General features: G+C 38.8%; 2 protein-coding genes across 2 annotated transcripts; one reads left to right on the plus strand and one right to left on the minus strand.

Annotated features, from left to right (window-relative positions):
- Positions 1-986: 986 nt before the first annotated feature.
- her12 (hairy-related 12) lies at positions 987-2,225 on the plus strand. Its single transcript, XM_061735022.1, has 2 exons — positions 987-1,229; positions 1,341-2,225. The coding sequence occupies exons 1-2, from the start codon at positions 1,161-1,163 to the stop codon at positions 1,752-1,754; spliced, it is 483 nt and encodes a 160-aa protein (XP_061591006.1). The 5' UTR covers positions 987-1,160; the 3' UTR covers positions 1,755-2,225.
- Positions 2,226-7,596: 5,371 nt separating this feature from the next.
- Positions 7,597-12,093, minus strand: LOC133456528 (taste receptor type 1 member 1). The gene is made up of 6 exons (XM_061735024.1): positions 11,897-12,093; positions 11,476-11,797; positions 10,603-11,367; positions 10,303-10,521; positions 9,735-9,867; positions 7,597-8,519 (listed from the first exon to the last, which is right to left on the minus strand). The coding sequence occupies exons 1-6, from the start codon at positions 12,079-12,081 to the stop codon at positions 7,597-7,599; spliced, it is 2,547 nt and encodes an 848-aa protein (XP_061591008.1). The 5' UTR covers positions 12,082-12,093.
- Positions 12,094-18,951: the final 6,858 nt, after the last annotated feature.

An 18,951-nucleotide genomic window follows, 5' to 3' on the forward strand; every position in this document is an offset into this window, starting at 1 on the left:
TTTAGTATTCTCCATTTTTTATTTGAAGAAGCTGCTTTAAGTAGCAAAAATCAGACAAATCAACCACTCTCTCTTTTGCCTTCTCCTGTTGTCAAAATAACATAACATAACATATTGTGCCTTACTCATTTGATGACTTATGCTGACCTGGTAAGAACTAGATAGTTTTTTTTCCCAATATGCAATGGTATGTAAAATCTTGGCATTGACTTTCTTTTACAGATATACATAAGTGAGCGGAGGATCTTTTGTGCAGCTTCATTAATTACACTCAGCACTTGTGATATTAGATCCACAGGAGAGGATGTGGCTGCTTTCACACGTGTGTGGGACACAGGTCTCTTAAGATAAACTTGCTCCCAGTGTTTACTTTCCCGTTATCCCTGTGAGAAACCCCGGTGTTTGGAAGTGTGTGGCGAGGAGGTGAAATGCATGCGCGATGTTAGAAAATCAACAGGTAGGAAAGAAAACTTAAACAAACAGTTCTCTGTTTGTGAGGGAAATGAAATGCAGCATATCCCCTTTAGTCGTAAGACATCTCTCTTTTTGACGTAATTTTATTTTTTCTGTCATCTTTCCTCTTTTGTCATACATTTTTTACAAAAAAGCATAAGATAAGAAAAATAAAAGATTTTCAAGAAAAGTCGTTTATCCTCCCTTCAAGACAAGAAAAAAAGGTTCCCATGGCCACATTCTCCAGCAAAGTGCTGTTCAGGAAGGGAAGCTTTCTTTGAAGAGACAATCAGGGCTCATATTATATTGTTTTATTGCAGGGAAGCATTTGGTGCTTTATTGTGGTGAGCTTCTTCAGATGATGCTCTCTTGTCTGTATCACTTCCCCTTCTTATGCATCTTTAAAATCTATCTCTGACTGCAAGTCAAAGATAAATTCTTAGATGACCCATTGATAAAGTGTTAATTACCTCTTGCTTATCTTGGGAAACATGCCAGGCACGGATACATTCTCTCTGAGTTATTGACATGTCTTCTATTGTTGTGATGAGAGTCCCACTGGTCAGAGTGTGGGAACCCCAGCCCTGCCTCAGCCACATGGCTTTGTTATGCTAATCACGGGAGTATAAATTGAGGAGCAGCTCCTCCAGAGACACCAGAGCCAGCAGAGCTGTTAAGAAGAAGCATCTCTCTATACCTGCACAGACATGGCCCCTTGCATAACCAGCTACTCATCGACTCACCACCTGAGGAACTCTGAGAAGGAAAACATAAAAGTAAGTATTGTCATATTTTTTAACACTGTTTGAATCGATTTCTATACTACAAATTTCCATTTTGTATCCCAAGCGAACATGTCTCTTACGTATCTGCCTTGTCTTCCTCAGCTCAGAAAGCCTGTTGTGGAAAAAATGCGCAGAGATCGCATCAACACCTGCATTGAGCAGCTCAAAGTCATTCTGGAGAAGGAGTTCCACACGCAGGAGCCCAACTCCAAGCTGGAGAAAGCTGACATCCTGGAGATGACAGTGAGCTTCCTGAGGCATCAGCTGCAGTCGGGCCTCGGCCACAGAGACTACAACCGGGGCTACTCTCACTGCTGGGAGGACTCCTTGCATTTCGTCTCTGCCGGCTCCAACACAGAGGCCTCCAACAAAGCTCCTCTCCAGGGTCGCCTGCAGCAGGAACAGATGCCTCATCAGCCCCAGAGAACCATCATCTCCTCCCCAGTCTGCTCCAACTTCAGCCCCTCCACATTGCAGGACAGCAGCAGGAGAGGGTCCGTGTGGAGGCCTTGGTAGAGACTCAGACACTCTGAGATCTCTCCCTCATGCACGAAAGACACTTCCAGCCCACTCATTCAGCCTGGGTTTCCTTATCGTCTCATCATATTGATGGACAAGTAGAACAATGAGCTATCACTCCCTGGATCTTTGACTATGATGTTTCTTCATTTGGGTTTAAAGCAGGAAATTAAAATTGAGCGATTTTGTTGAATCTTGTAATTGTTTACTCCAGTGGAGTTTATTTTTGGACTGCTTCATGTAACAATATATGCCTGGGGTACTGTGTTTTACTGACAGCCGCTGTTGAGAATATTTCTCTTCTCCTTGGAATTATCTATGCTAAATGCCATGTTTGATGAAGATTTCTGTCCGTCAGTGAAACATGATGAATTTATTGACACTATGTGATTGGATGCTGAATTTGATGTTGTGCTTTCAAATTTTGGCTTTTAAAACAAATGTTGAATATTTGTATGACAATTAATAAAAAGAAACAATCATTGATGATAATTTAGTTCTGTGTTTGACCACTTTTTTTTAAATCATCATTGAGTGTTTTTGAACCAGGAAGCCAAAGACTTGTTTCCACATTCAATCCATGTTTATGGATCAAAAACAGTTCTTGTATTTTACTCAAATATTTGCATGTTATGCTTCTTTATAACCTCAGAAACAAATAATCCAGTTTCTAATCTGTAATTATTTCACATCTGAATTAACTAAACAAAGAGTTTAAGTAACAAATAACAAGAATTTAAGGACAATACCTTGGGGAACTTTAACCCAGTGGCTTCCAACAATTTTGGACTCCATCATTTTTGAAAACGCTGCGTTTGGTCGGACTGACAGTTTTAGAAAATGTTTAAATGAACCCATAAAACCTGCCACTACCAGCTTCTGAGATTTAAACAGACCCTGTCAAAACTCAGACCTGAGTAAGGAATGTAGCCTCCATGCCTGTTCAAGTAGACAAGCAATCCAGCACTCCCTAAGAGGTTGTTTATCATCAAAGACGAATTAAATCCCCTCACTGACTAAATGAACAAAAGTATTCCCCACCTACTAAGAGGCAGTTTTTTTATTAGCAAAAATATTGTCTTCTTGTTGAATATAATTGAATACAAATTGCAGAGCAAATATCAGCAATTTTAACAGCCAAACTTTCAAGTTAACATGTTGTGTATTTAACTGTTAAATAATTTTTTCCAATGCCCAGTATTTACTGACATTATAGTATACTATATTATACTCATCCTATTATAACAAAACACACAAATGGCCAGGCCTAGCAGCTGCTGTCTCTTGGCATTTTGTCAAATATTTTTTTCTCCTTTGTTAAAGATAAACAGAATATCATTAAAAGGTTTTGACACACCTACCCAGAATGAAAAGGTGTGTGAACTTTTTACCAGCACTGTAAATTGCCATCATAGACTGAAAAAGCATAACAGACTTGTTCAGAAATAATCAAGCTTAAGAAATATTTAAACATAACTTTGTACTTTTAGGACAAATTGAATTATTCTTTTCCACTTGTAGGACAATCACCCCACTGTGAGGCCTGATCACACATGGAGGTGACATCATCCTCTGAATTACTGAGGCCAGAATGATGACTCTGAATTTATCAGCATTTTTTTTTTAGCATTTTCATCAATATGATGAAAATGCCAAAAATACACAGAAACACACTAACCATGCAGGATGGAAAAATCTCCCCTTCAGAATGACAGAATTCAAGTCAAGTCAGCTTTATTTATCTAGCTCATTTAAACCAGTGCTTAAAGTAGCAAAAACATAAAACAGGGACTGCATTATACTTTATAAAATTAGATTAAATGCTTGTACAGTCTTATGTAATATAACTCCATGAATTAAAACAATACAATTACATCTTCAATTAAAACTGTCGGGATAAAACACTCAACATGAAACAAGAGCCAAGTCCTAGAAAGGGCATAGATCTTGTTGGCCGTTCTATATATAGGACTAATCAGATTTCGCTGTATGATTGAGACCTCCACATGAGCCTTCTCCTGCGGCTGTCTTGCAACGTGGATGCCATGAAGTTGGAGCAGACTGGAGAGTTGCTGGTTGCCTTGGGCTGATGGAGCATCTGCTCCTGCTGCAGAAGGGCTGCAGAAGGGAGCTGTGTTGGAGCTGGCACAGACCAAACTGTACAGAAGAATCCCTTCATCACTGCTTGTAGTCCTTGTGACAGCAGCCTGACTGCTGATGCCCCAGAAAGATCACTGTCATCTCCTGGATGTCAGCTTCCTCCAGCTCGGAGTCGAGCTCTACTTTCTTCTCCAGAATGATATTGAGCTGTTCAGTACAGCTGTTGATGAAATCTCTGCGCATTGTCCTGACAGCAGGTTTTCTCAGTTGAGGAAGGGAGGCAGACCTGCAATAGCAATTATTTTCACTCAAACACATATTTTAATATGAATACGAAAGAAAAATGTCCCCATTAGTAGTCACTTCAATATGGTAATTCTCTGACTGCATGGTATGGTGAACAGAGGACTGGTTGGTGGGGCAAGGACCCATCTGTGTGCAGTTGGTGTGTCAGTGTGGGCTGTTTGTCTCCAGAGAAGCTGCTTTTAATTTTATTTGCAGTAATACCATATTATAACCAAGTGGAATTAATAAATCAGAGGTGGAACACTCTCAAGCTGACCAACAGAGATAAACCCATAACCATTACACAGGTCAGGCTATAAGTGATGAAAAACCCATAACCATTACACAGGTCAGGCTATAAGTGATGAAGTGTCCACCTCTTATCAGGAGATGTTGCTTATCTCATTTTCCAGTCCCTCTGGGGAACACGGTGAAGCTCCTGATATGAGCACCCAGGGAGTCATTATTCAGGGCTTAGTGCACTGGTTGCATCCAGAGGTTTTATTTATGTCAGTGTCATATCATATACATTTCTGCTTTTATCTTTCTTTATAATATCTCAGAATCTCTTAGTACGTATTTTTGTGAATCAAATGAAGTATTTGATTTGGATTTGAAATGAAGGAAAAAAAATAAATGAAGCATTTAAGAAAGGTCTAGTTTACATGCCTACAAATCTTGGATCTCACAGAGTGTAACTCATGTGATCTCTTCTTTTGACTTGTTTATCACTGGGAGATTTTTAAGTTTTCATAAAAAAAAAAAAAAGTGAAATAAAAGATCTGAGCTCTAGAGCTTCTTGCTTTGTCGCTTTGTGCACAATAAAACTCCCGCTTTCTCACCCATGGCACACTTCGGTTGTTGACGGAGGCTATACGACTGTGAGTGGACAGAGAGACTGTGGGAAAGCCAAGCTCGGACTCTACTCACACATCTAGTGGTCAATAGAGCTGACCTCCTCATTACAAAAGGCTCTTTCATCTTTCCTCTCAAACAACGCCCAGCAGCCGTGCTGGTGTGTGTGTGTACTCGCACTCCCGCACACACACACACACACACACACACACACACACACACACACACACACACACACACACACACACGCAGACACTCATGCATTGTGAAGCCAGATAATGTTGTAGCTCTCAAAGTTTTTCAGCAGCCAGCTGCTGCTTGTCTCTGAGTCACTGGAAATATTTCACCTATTGTTAACCAAAATATCTCGAAAACAACTAAAAGAACAATATATATATATATATATATAAAACATATAACATATATAACATATATAATATTATCTTGACTTTATAGATACTGGTGGTGTTTGTGACAAATTCAAACTTTCACCCAAAGGTGAAAGTTTCTCAAATGTGAAATTAGATTGTGTTAAACGAAAATAATCCCAATACAGAAAGTGAGGAAAAATAATTTAAAAACATATAAAGAAGAGCTTGATATTTGTCCTATTTTTATGTTATTTTATGTCACTGAACTTTTGTAGGTTAAACTTATCACAAGCTGCCATGTTTTCCTTTAGGGAATGAAAATCCAAAGAATCATTGGTCTTCTGTGTTTGTCTTTCCCTCCGTCTGTCAGTAGGATTATACAATCATTTAAAAAGAAATTCATCATTTTAAATTTGGCATTGGGTCCTTTAAAATTGTATTATGCTACTACTGACTGTGGTGGACTGCATTCGGATTTATTTCTTGTGTTTGGCACGATGACATTCAATTTAAACTGAAACACAAATGTTGGGACTAATGGATGTGAAATATCCAGTTCCTCTGTGTCTTGCCCTCCAACTAAATCCTCGCAGAACAGGTTGATTAGCAGCAAGTGCATCAACACATGACAGTCACATAGTGCTGAAATCCTCTTAGTTTAAATACTTCAAGCTTTGAGGAAATAGATTTTTTCTTTTTTTACTTACCCTCAAGGAGGATCTTGATAATCTCTCTGAGGGCCAGATTACTAGCCTAGAAATGTAGACGTACCGCGAGAGTGAAATTTAAATTAGCTTTTTGCAGCTACATCTTTCTGTCAGATTACCTGATCAGCAGGTGAAATTTGATTGATCTGTCTGGCAGTGCATGGGACCAATGTTAAGAAGAACACTCCTCGTGAAACCAGTCTAATAAAACTTTATTCGTACCCACTGAATACAATCAGACAACTTTAATGCATTTCTTAAAACATTTCAGTACCTTAGGTGTACATTGTATATTCAAATAAAATGTCCTACCATACTTATGCCGATAACACACAGCTCTATATTTCAGTGTCACCACATGACTACAGTCCCCTACTCTCATTGAGTAACTGTATTCATCAAATCAATGAGTGGATGTGCCAGAATTTTCTCCAGCTAAATGCAGAAAAGACAGAGGTGATCATTTTTGGTCCTAAAAATGAAAGGGAAAAGATCAGCGCTCACCTTGGCTCCATGTCATTGACAGCTACAAATCAAGCCAGAAATTTTCGTGTAATTATTGACCCAGACCTGAACTTCAGCAGCCATCTAAAGTTTATCACTCAATCTGCCTATTACCACCTAAAAAACATTGCTAGAATTAAGGGGATTCTGTCTAAACAAGACATGAAAAACGTATTCATGCATTCATTTTCAGTAGGTTGGATTATTGCAATGGCATCTTTACAGGCCTTAACAAGAAATCTATCAGGCAGCTGCAGCTGATCGAACGCTCGAACGCTGCCGCCAGAGTCCTTACAAACACCAGGAAACAGGACCACATTACACTGGTCATGAAATCACTACACTGGCTTCCAGTGAGTCAAAGAATAGAGTTTAAAATCTTACTGCTGGTCTACAAAGCACTGAATGGTCTTGGACCAAAATACATGCTTGATCTGTTAGTTCCTATGAAGCTCCCAGACCCCTGAGGTTCATCTGGATCTGGTTTGTTGTGGTTCCCAAGAACCAGAACCAAGCAAGGTGAGGCAGCGTTCAGTTATTCTGCTCCTCACCGGTGGAACAAACTTCCTGTAGACCTAAGGTCTGCTCCAACTGTCAGCTCCTATAAATCAGGACTAAAAACATTACTGTTTACTGAAGCGTACTCTTAAATTAAATACTTACCTGCTGTACTCTACTGCCCTTATTTTTAACAACTTGTGCTTTTTATTATTTTACCTCTTTTCTTATAATTTTATTTCATTTATTTGGTATTTAAGCGTACTCTTAAATTAAATACTTTCTGAAAACCGCGAATGAGGTGTGTACCTGCGGTACTCTACTGCCCTTAGTTTTCAGCAACTTGTGCTTTCTATTATTTTACCTTCTTTTCTCATAATTCTATTTCATTTTATTGGTTATTTACTGTTTAATTGTGTCTTGCCGCTTTTAATGTTGATGTAAAGCACTTTGAATTACCATGTGTTGAATTGTGCTATACAAATAAACTTGCCTTGCCTCAAATCATTACACGCATCATTATTTGTTCATGATGTACATTTGAATGCAGTTCTGGAAATGTGCAGTCGTGTTCATTTGTGGCTTCAAGACAATGATATACATTTTGGGAAGGAAGTATCCTGCAAGGAAGGCCAGAACACTGAGCAGTGTGGCAAACACCTGTGCAGCCATGGTGAAGGTTTCTCTGTTGATGAGGTACAAGGTGAAGAAGCTAATCCAGGAGATCATGTACACCATGAGGCTGAAGGTGACACACTTGGCCTCATTGTAATTGGCGGGCAAGTCTTTACCCATGTAACTAAAGGAGAAGCATAACATGCTGAGCAGTGATACATAGGCAAGTTCAATGCCTGAGCCCACTGAGAGCGTTTTACTGCACTCCAACACAATTTTGTCTGGGTAGAATTCCAGATCCTGTGACGGCTGTGGAGTGTCCAGCGATACGCGGAGCACAGAAATGAACGAGATGGTGACAGACACCAGAAAGATAGTGATCTCAGGCCCACTTTTTTTGACCCACTTGTCATAGACCGGCGGCAGCTTGGATGCAAATTTAAAGATGCAGACAACCTGGAGGGAGCGCACAGCGATGCATGCCAGGCACACAGAGAAGCTGATGGTGAATGCAGGCTGCTTGAGGATGCAGGCCAGCAGAGACGGCTTGCCAAAATGGCACAAAGTGCTCAAGGCAGCGGCGGTCAGGGCTGCCAACATCAGGAGGCAGGTGCGGCCGCCAGCAGACTTGCCCACTGGTGTGTTCAGGTTCAGCAGGAGGATTATTGCAGTGCTGGAGGTCAAGAGGAGGCAGCTGGCTAAAGAGAAAAGCAGGGCAATGGAGAGAGGGTTGTCCCAGGCCAGGTACACCACGGTCCTGTTCAGACACTGCTCGCTGCTCCGGGGAGCCCACTCCTCCGGCAGACACGGCTGGCAGGCCGTCAGATCTAAGGAAGAGAAATGATGCAGAAATTAAGCTCTGTTTTATTTTATCTTTTGTTTATGTTTTAGAAAGCAACATTTCATTAAGGACTCTTGGTGTTGCTTTAGTTGTACATTCCTGTTTATAGTTATATGAAAGTGATTTTTTTTTTTAATTCTACTTTTTTGCTTACTCTATTTAAATCTTTTGCTGGCACCTGCAGGACTGATCTATCCAAATGTCATTGTACTGCACAACGACACTAATCTTGTCTTAGTTCCAGCATCATAATATGAATAAAGCGTGGGTAAGTACGCCACCTGCTGGCGGAGCTCAAACACTGTTGAAGACTGATGACGCTTCAGTGTTGATCATTTTGTTCACATTAACAATATTTAAAGGTTCTGATTGGAAGTTTAAGGTGAAAGCTTTGAATGTACCCTGAGAAACAAATCTTAACTGAGGTCACGCTCCCAACAGGGTTACAAATAAATGTAACCACTGAGCTGAATTTGTTATTATTACTCACATTAAGACAATTATTTTCATAGATAAAATAACTGATATCAATACAGATGTATGGGAGCACAAATGAGAAAAATAAAAAGGAATCATTGAATAAAGGAATAAAAAATACAATATTAAAACTATACAACTGAAACAATGCAAAAACATCTAAAAAGATTACAGATTACTTAACAAATAAATTATAAATATACTTATTTAAAATATAAAGTAATTACATCAATATAAATGAACAAATATTGAAATATATATGTGAAAATTGGTGAAAAAGTAATATTGTTTTTATGTTTCAACAATTGCATTTACATTTCCTCATTTATTTGTCTGTCTCTTTACAGATTTTCATTTCTGTATAAATACATATTTGTTTAGTTTATTATTCTTTCACATACATATTATTTTGTGCAGCAAATATCATATGTTTCATATAATTTTTGTATCATCCTACTGAGGGAATTAGATTTGTGCTTACTTGTTTATGTGTCTAACCATTTGGACATTGTCTCTGTTAGTCAAACTCAGGCCATGTTTTGGGTACTTTTAGTTACAGAATTTAAAACTTTAAAATAGCTGCATGAAATGTGCTCTAATTTGGACTCTTGGTCATGTTTTGAAGTGGAATCAAAGACTCCTGTAACACATTTGATATTCTCTGTCATGCACCTAGGCGACACTTGTTTGTATGTTTATTCATTTTCCTTGTGTTCCCGTTCACCACTTTTGTTGAGGAACGTGGCAGCAGGACAGGCCTGGCAGTCGAAGCAACATGCGTGTTGCCCTTTCAGCAGCTTCTTGTGGCCTCTTGGGCACGGTGGAGAACAAACAGACGGAGGCACCCACAGCAACGTCTGAGGAGGAAACCATGTAAATGACTTCATGTCATTTTACTGTACTGTAACTTCAAGCCTTATAAGTAACAAAACATGAAAGGTGAGATACAACCAACCGGGACGGGAATGTTTGCGTTTAAGTTATGTTAAGTCATCACTAATTCAACCCGCAAAGTATCACAAGTTGGTTTACAATGAGTGCAGTTCCACTTCTGATTAATGTTCTGATTAATTAACTGCAAATTTCCCCTCTGTGGGACTATTAAAGGTTTATCTTATCTTATCTTATCTTCCTCGTTTTGTGGTTTGTTTGAAATATCCCCACAGCAAATTTACCAGCAATCTATTCCAAATTTTTCCGTGTCTTCTTGTCTTCTTTTCCCTTGAAATCCCTCTTTTGATGAAACATTTACTTTATTTCCGCTAAAAGAGATGATAAACTATTGGTCTTACTGATTCCGACTCTCCGTTGTTGTGCCATTCGATTTGATCAGCATCCACAGTTAGAGTTACGGGGTCCGGTGTGAAGGAACCCACCACTCTGAGAGACCACTCAGACCCCCTCCAAACCCACGAAATGATATCATATCCTGTGGGTGGATCGCCATTTACATCAAAGTACACAGATGAATTGCCTACAGAGAACTGCACCTGCTTAAGCTTCAATAAAAGCTGAAATGGAAGGAAAACAGAGACATTAGCAGATGATAGAAGATGTTGTTCTGCAAAAAACACAAGTTTAATTCAGCTCACCTCTTGTGGGGTTACACTTCTCTTGTTGCACTCTCCAGTATCACAACCAAGTGCCTGATGAAGAGCATGAGCCAAAGCATACACCGCCTTATACACATTGAAGGAAGAGGTGATGTCATATTTATCCATGGAGTAATTGTGGCGGGCGAGGCTGTACAAGTCTGTGCTCTGCAGACAGTCGTTGTCACTACTTTGGGAAACATTCGAGTCTTCCTCCATGTGCTTCATTGAAACCTCAACTACCTTTCTCTGAAAGTCCTGAAAACCAGGAATGGCTGCATTTTTAACAGACACACCAATCACCGTGCCAATAGTCTGGATCCCAGGCATCCCTGAAATAAGAGTAGCAGGGGACCAGTCCTCCGTTCCAATCCACACCTTACCCCTTATGTTCCTCTCCAAGATAAAGGGGAGGAAGCCATGGAATTTTGTCTTGCTGGAGAACACGACAATGGTGTTCACTTGGGTGTTCACTATGTTCTCCACCATGTTCCTCATGGTCTGGACTGTGTCATCATTTGCGCTTGGGATGACTCCTTGGTAGGAGATGCAGATACCATGTTGTGGTGCTTGCACCGCCAGGCTCTGCATGCCCTGCAGTCCGTAATCATTGTCACTGCCCAAGAGAGCGACCCAAGTCCAGTTGAATCGAACCAGGAGCTGGATCATAGCTGCCACCTGGTTCCGGTCACTTGGGATTGTGCGGAAGAAGGCTGGATAGAGGATCTTGTTGCTCAGCATTTCATTTGATGCTTCATAGGAGATCTACAGGGAGAAATAAGGGTGCCAGGAATGACTTTATGTCTCATGAATTTGTTTGAATGACAAGGAATATGTAATATTTCAATGGCATGACCAAAGCTTGTATCTTACCTGTGGTATTAGATAGGCTCCCAGTAAAGCAGCAGGGGTGAAACTCTTGCTGCTGCTGTCCGGTCCAATTACAGCCACTGCTTTTTGAGTTTTGCTGGAGTTTAAGTGTGCGTGCCCTTCCACAACGGGAGTGTTCTGGTACTCCTGTTCAAGCAAGTCCAGTGTGGCAAGGACACTGGCCGGGATTGAGCAGATGTCATACATCTGGTAGCCAATCTTCACCCCTGGTAAGAGAGGCTGTGGACTGGTCCCATTGTTGATTTCTTCCACAGCGAATCTCATTGCTTGCATCAGGTGAAATGCGTGTTTGTTGGGTCTACCTCTGGAGAAATGTGCAAGACATAACATGTTAAAAACAAACAATAACAACACATTTGATAATTTGGATAGAAAAAATTAAAAAAGGCAAACAAAAACTTACTGATCACAGCGTACCAAAGCAGGTAAACCATCATGTGGCTGATTAGTGTAGTGGAGAGCAAACAGTCCGGCGAAGGAATAATCACCTTGCAACTGCATTCGCTGCCCCTGAGAGGTATAATCTAGTTCAGCAGCAGTTAACTGCAGCACTAGCCAGCTAAGGGGGAGAAACATAATCACAAACATTTCAACTTCAGTTTGCACACATCTGCCGTGGAAAGTCAATGTGGCCAGTAAAAAATGCCCAGGGACTGTTTTTGATTGGTTAAACTGACTGAGAGGTGGTTTTTGCATCTTTCCGGGTAACACTAGTTCATAGAAGCTTCTTTGCATATTGAATTTGTTTGGGTTTCTCCCTCATTGAAATGACCTGCATGGATGTGATAAGCCATGAAATGACCATTAATTACTTATTAAGTGATGCACAACTTTAAACATGTGCAGTCAGTCTTTGGCCTATTACTATGATAGCCATTTTAATGGTCAAAAAATGTATCCATCCATCATATTCAGGGTCATGGAGGCTAGAGCCTCTTGCAGCACGCATCAAGAGGCATATAACCTTATATTCTTCTCTGAACAAAAAGCGTGTGAGTAAAGTAGCTTTTAAATGAGAGTAACTGTGTGGTATCTGGTTGGAAAAGTTATGAATTTAGGTGGAGAGGACCTAGGTGCAGGAGATGAGGTTGAAGATTTTATTCAACAAAAAGCACTACTATGCCAGAACACACAAAAAAAGACTAAAAAAACAAAGCAGGTAGAAAGCCAAACAGACGGGTTGAAAAAACAGACCAGAAGAAACACATAGGCTACATTGAAACAGAAGAACCAGCCAGGAGGAAGGGAAAGACAGGACAAGATATACTCGCAGGACTGAAGAGATATAGGTGAAAACAATAAGGGAGATGAGGTCAAGGAAACAAGAAAAAAAAAAAGACAAAGACAGGCCTTTAAAGTAAAACAGGAAGTGAAATTCACAGAAACGGAAGAAGACAGAGGCAAGAAAACAAGACCCAAGAACATCGACATTAAACCGAACCCAGGACAGAACACCAAAACCAAAAGAACCAATAATAACAAGCTAGCTTTTTTAGCTAATGGTTTTCCATATTAAAAGTTGAAAAAAGATTTTACACGCAACATAACACTGTAATGACTGTGAAACAGACAACCTTTATAGGGGCACCCCAATTCAGAAACACGATTCCATCGAACACATTATACAATCATTCTTATCTGCTTGACATGTAATCCTTTTAACTTTTAAATTAAAATTCACCCAGGGCAGCCACGTCTGACTGCAGTGTGCTTGCTGTTTTCTTTTGTTATGTGTGTACTTGTTAGTGTCCAACCTGGATCAATGGCTGCCATATGACATGATTTTTCTGTGCTTCTAATTCTGGTGTTTTATATCAACTGGTTTTAGTATTGTAAATATTTTGCATTCTAGTTGATTAATTATTTACATCAAGTTCTTTTTTTCATGCTTTTCATCTTTTTTTCAGTCTTAGATATTTTTATATTAATATATAGTTTGTTTATAATTTATTACAGTGGAGTGTTTACACAATTTTTTTACTTGGAGTCAAGGGATAACAGGTGAACATTAAACCAGTTGCTTTATCATCTTCATTTGCTTCTTTTGGCTTTTCTGTTAAGGTTTTCACCTTATCCTGTCTTCTGTTTTCTTCCTCCATCCACTCTTTCCTGTCCGTACACTTTTGTTAAATCTCTTTTCCCACTACCCAGGTTTTCTCCCACCTGTTCCCTCCTCTCTCTACAGATTAAAATATAATTTGCAACCAGTATAGTTCATGGAGACTCCTGTCTGATCATCTGTCACTTGTCCATCACCATAGCAAACAAGAAGGGGTTCACAGCTGACACCTGATGCAGTCACACTTCCATCTGTTACTCCTATTGCATACCATAATTCCTCCCTCGGCACTCTGTCATATACTTTCTCTAAATCTACAAAGACACAGGGCAACACTTTTTGACCATCCCTGTACATCTCCATAAAATGCTTAAACTCATAACAAATACTGTATCTGCAGGGCTCTTTCTTGGCATGAAGTCATATGGCTATACAGAAATCGTAAACCATTTTTCTTAACCCCTTTCCTAGATCTTCATTGTGTAGCTCTTTGTACCTCTGCCATCGCTCCAGCTGTGGACATCACCCTTGTTCTTGGAAATGAGCATGAGTATACTTTTCTTCCACTCCACAGGTATCTATTTTCACTTTGCAAGATATTGTTGAACAATATAGTCAAATGCTCAACTCCTGTCTCTCCTAATATGCATTGCTCCTGAAAAGACACCCAATAAACAATGAACAAATGATTTGGAGCTGTAGTCTAAATCATTATATCATTGCTACGATTCAGTAAGACTTTTTTATTTGTGCTATATACATTTGCAGTAAAAAGGTTAATTTACTCTTGAATGTTGTACAATAACGTACTTCAAAGTATCCCATTTAAAGGAAACTAACACACAGAGTTGCTATTGTTGGTTCTGTCACCTTAGCAATGTCAGTCCTGACTCAGTATCTTGGCTTGATGGAAAAGTAAAAAAGAAAAAAGTGAACTGGTTAGTGTAATTAGCTCAATTCATATTTTACTGATTGCTGTCTGTTTTCCTCACGTTTTTCTGAAAGAAATCTATCATGAAGAGATCGGTAAAGGTGTGGCAGGATTTGAATTTCTGGTTGATATCTGAGCTTCAATTTGCTAAACCCATTTGTGATACTGATACAACAATTTGCCTGATGTTCACCTGCATGCAGAGCCCAAAACCAAAGTTTTGTCTGGAATAGTGTGTATTTTGTCAACCACAGTGTCATGGAGGCAAATGCCAATGAAATTGAACTCTGTCTATTCAAACAAGGGAAAGTATTTGCATTGTGCATGCTTTTCAGTATTGGGTAATGGGTGGATAAGAGAAACATTTGATTTTATTACTGTTTTGTTTGTTAAGGAGAGTTACCTAAAGTGTTTGCATCAAAAGGTAACTGGCTTTATTAGTGATGGTGTAATATTTGGAACAGCAAAAGACAATTTGACCTTTCATGACAGGCTATCTATAAGAATGATGACAAGTCATTTCTGTGTGATTATTTCACTCTGGCAAAGTCTTGTGCAACAACAAGCCAAATCATGAAGATCATGTGACATCCAAGATTAAAGTAACTATAATATTTGTGCATTATCTGAGGTGATTATACTCAGTTTATCTATTGCTGCAAGAACGACCATATGAGTTGGGATATGGCAAGGTCCTCGACATTCTAACTCCCAGTGATCTGACACCACCATCTTTAATCTTAACCCTCCTGTTATGTTCCGGGTCAAATTGACCCGTTTTAAAGTTTGAAGATCTGGGAAAAATAGTTAAAAGTATTTTTTCAGTATGAAACTTCTTCTGCTTGCCTTAATTAGTGTAATCAACATATAATATGAAAATAGTTCATCTCACATATTTGCAACCCCCCCCTGCATGTTTATAAAACATAGATACTGTTCGGGTCAGGTTGACCCGGCAGTCAATCCGGAGGTAAAAGGGTGTCAGAAATGTCAGACTATTTCTTTCTTTGCAACTGTGAGACATGTTTCACCCCAATCTCTCTCTCTCTCACACACACACACACACACACACACACACACACACACACACACACACACACACACACACACACACACACACACACACACACACACACACACACACACAAACTGGACACTCAACAGGGGAGGGGCAAAACATATAAAAGATTCTCTGCATGGGAATCCTACCAACATTACACTCTGTCAGGTAGACATTTACAAAATGAGCAGCAGAAGCAAAAGGTTGACAGTCCAGGAGGCTCTGGAAGTCATCATTGATCATGACAGTGAAATAGAGGAGGATGTGTCTGAAGATGAAGACTGTCTCCAGCTGAATTCTGATTCTAATGATTCTGATTTTGAACCAGATGAGGGAATTGCTGTTCCTATTCCTCCAAGCATGACATTCATGTCAAAAAATGGTGAAATACAGTGGTCGTCATCCCCAAATGTGCGTCAGGCACAACTGTATGCAGAAAACATAATAAAGACAGTGCCAGGGCCCACAAGGATGGCAGTGACTCGTGTGACTGACATCAAGTCAGCTTTTGAGCTGGTCATGCCAGATTCAATAAAGAAAATAATTCTGGAAATGACCAATCTAGAAGGGAGGCGTGTGTTGGGGGAGAAGTGGAAGGAGCTGGACAAAACACATTTCGATGCGTATTTGGGGGTCCTCATCCTGGCTGGGGTCTATAAGTCAAAGGATGATTCGACAGCCAGTCTTTGGGATGCTGAGACAGGCAGGGCTATATTTCGAGCGACAATGTCTCTGGAGACTTTTCACATTTTCCAGAGTAATCCGATTTGATAATCGAGAGACAAGGGCTGGTAGACGAGAGAGAGACAAGCTGGCAGCTATTAGGACAGTGTTGGACAAGTGGGTAGAGCAACTTCCACTACTCTATAACCCAGGCCCTAACATCACAGTGGATGAAAGGCTGGTGGCATTCAGAGGTCGCTGCCCATTTAGGCAATACATGCCTTCCAAACCAGCTAAATATGGCATCAAAATCTGGGCAGCATGTGATGCAAACTATTGTGTTTTATATGTTGGTCTTTCAAAAGTAATAAAGTGGTGAAACATTAAAAAAAAAGTTTAAACATGTATTTTTTATGAAAAACGAGTGAATCATATCATAATTGGACCATTACCTGTCAGAGGTAAGGAACACCATTGCACTAAATATTGATAGAATAGTTAGTAATGGAGTTAGTAATGACATATTAACAATGTTTGTTTGGATTTTTTTGAGTTTCTGACATCTTTTGGGTATTTAAACATGCACCGGGTCAAATTGACCCGGGAACAGCATTGCTGTACCTGAGGAACGAACATAACAGGAGGGTTAAAGAAGAAACATTATGTTTCACTGTTTTGCTTTACGGCTTATTCCAGCATGCTCTTGCTTATTCACTATGAATTGAAAAACATTGGTTTTGCAGCTTGTCTTGCAGAAAGTTTGCAATGTCCCTTCAACACAGAACACAGCCTGGAACTATTTAAGTACCGTACTGTACTCTGGGTCAATTTTACATGATGCTCATTTATTGTTAAGAGTGAAATTAGTATGTATAAGCATCCACTACAGTATGTGGTAGCTTGTTTTACATTAATATATCTGAATTTCTCTATCAGATTCTCTTGTGTGGTTGGGCCATTTTTCGGCCAATTTATATCTCAGATGGGCCCAATATATAAATAATGGCGAGATTACATATTGCATAGATATAAGTAATGTGAAAAAGAATTTCTGAATCTGTCTTTACTGTAAGTTTGTTTTAATTGTCTTTTTCTATTATTCTTAATATATTTGTGCGGCCGTATTTGAGCTCTGGCTTGAATTATTTGAAGTTTGGTTCTGAGAATGGCCATCTCTGCATATGGATGTCGGATTTCCCCAACAAGAGTATTAGCTGAACCAAAACATTAAGTCTCTAACATAGAACAATGTCTTTGTCTTCAAGTGGAACGGCTTGTAGTTTACTACTATAATATAAAGCTGGATATACATTTAAAATATCTTAGTAACCTATAAATACAAAATACAAATAAATACACAAATGCAAATATTAACATGAAGGTTAAACTTCTGCATTAGACGATATTTGTCTCGAACATATCATACCAATTAATTCCACTAAATTTTGAAAAGCAGGATTCTCCCTGAGGCCAAGGTTACGTATCGATAAAATATTCTAGGCATAGTCATGCCAACTCCACCATGGTGTAAACTTTTATTTTCCTCTGCAAAATTATTATTTATTATCTTTTTTTTTATTAAACTGAATTTGTAAACAAAAACACACATTTATACAAACTGCTTGTGGAGGAAATACAATACAATATAAGAAAATAGAACATATTCTGGGAGGTATCATGGACAAGAGACATACACACAAACAATAAGTTAAACATAAATAAAATTAATAACAAAAACAGTGAGGCATTTTAAGGCAAATAGCATCAACATTTCAGAAAGAGATTAAAATAAAAGATACTTTGATATATCAGCTAATAATTTTTTTGCAGTTCTTTGACTTAGTTTTTTCTATAGAGACAAAAAATCATTTGAAATCATTTAAAAAACATTGGAAAGAGGGCTTCATTTTTTCTCCACTTACAACAGTGTATATGATATTTAGCCAGTAAAAGAATCACATTAACCAAAAGAGACACTGATTTGTCAATTGTAAATGTAAAATAAATGTCATGTAAAAAATAATATTTGAGATTTCTTATTTCGTTCATTTTTAAAGATAAACAATGTTTTAATTTCAGGGCAAAAAGTTTGTGTGACAGGACACAATAGGAACATATGAAAAAGCACAGGGGTCAACTTCAAATTTAAATCTTTTTCTCAAAAATTCAGAGGTTGGATACATTTTAATGATCAATTTAAAATGGGTTTCCTTGACTTTGGGGAGAATTGGTCATTTGATAATTTGAGTTGGCTTATTTCTAGTGTAGACAAACTTGAAGACTGTGAAGCATAGATATATAAACATAGACCCCTCATCGACCGCTGGGGCGCGAGAAATACGGCCGCCATCTTGGACCGGTCATCCTACCCATATGACAGCATAAGACAGAACAATATTGAAGATGCCAGAGCACTGTGCCGCGTATTCCTGTACAAATCGGCGAACAATTGCGACCAGGGATAAAAATAATTAACACATTTTTTTTTTTAATAAAATAAAAAATCTAAAAATAAGGCTACACCACATTGCCTAACTCACCTCTTTTGACCTGCAGAAAGGGAGCATGAGAAAGAAGCAGCAGAAGAAGCAGTCCTCCTTCAGGGCTTTTAGCATAACACACACAAAAAAAAGAAATGTTTTTAAATAAAATGTCCACCTTGGACTACAGATATATACAGATATATATATATATATATATATATATATATATATATATATATATATATATATATATATATATATA

This window comes from Cololabis saira, chromosome 12 (assembly GCF_033807715.1).
Source record: "Cololabis saira isolate AMF1-May2022 chromosome 12, fColSai1.1, whole genome shotgun sequence".
Taxonomy (NCBI): domain Eukaryota; kingdom Metazoa; phylum Chordata; class Actinopteri; order Beloniformes; family Belonidae; genus Cololabis; species Cololabis saira.

What these genes read in the sequence shown, in the direction of transcription:
- her12 (XM_061735022.1), top strand. Translation starts at nt 1,161, where the DNA reads ATGGCCCCTTGCATAACCAGCTACTCATCGACTCACCACCTGAGGAAC. An exon ending in CTGAGAAGGAAAACATAAAA is followed by an intron (nt 1,230 to 1,340) that starts GTAAGTATTGTC and finishes TGTCTTCCTCAG; the next exon opens with CTCAGAAAGCCTGTTGTGGA.
- LOC133456528 (XM_061735024.1), bottom strand. Translation starts at nt 12,081, where the DNA reads ATGTTTGTGATTATGTTTCTCCCCCTTAGCTGGCTAGTGCTGCAGTTA. An exon ending in GAGCCTATCTAATACCACAG is followed by an intron (nt 11,368 to 11,475) that starts GTAAGATACAAG and finishes TTCTCCCTGTAG; the next exon opens with ATCTCCTATGAAGCATCAAA. An exon ending in CACGTTCCTCAACAAAAGTG is followed by an intron (nt 8,520 to 9,734) that starts GTGAACGGGAAC and finishes TCTCTTCCTTAG; the next exon opens with ATCTGACGGCCTGCCAGCCG.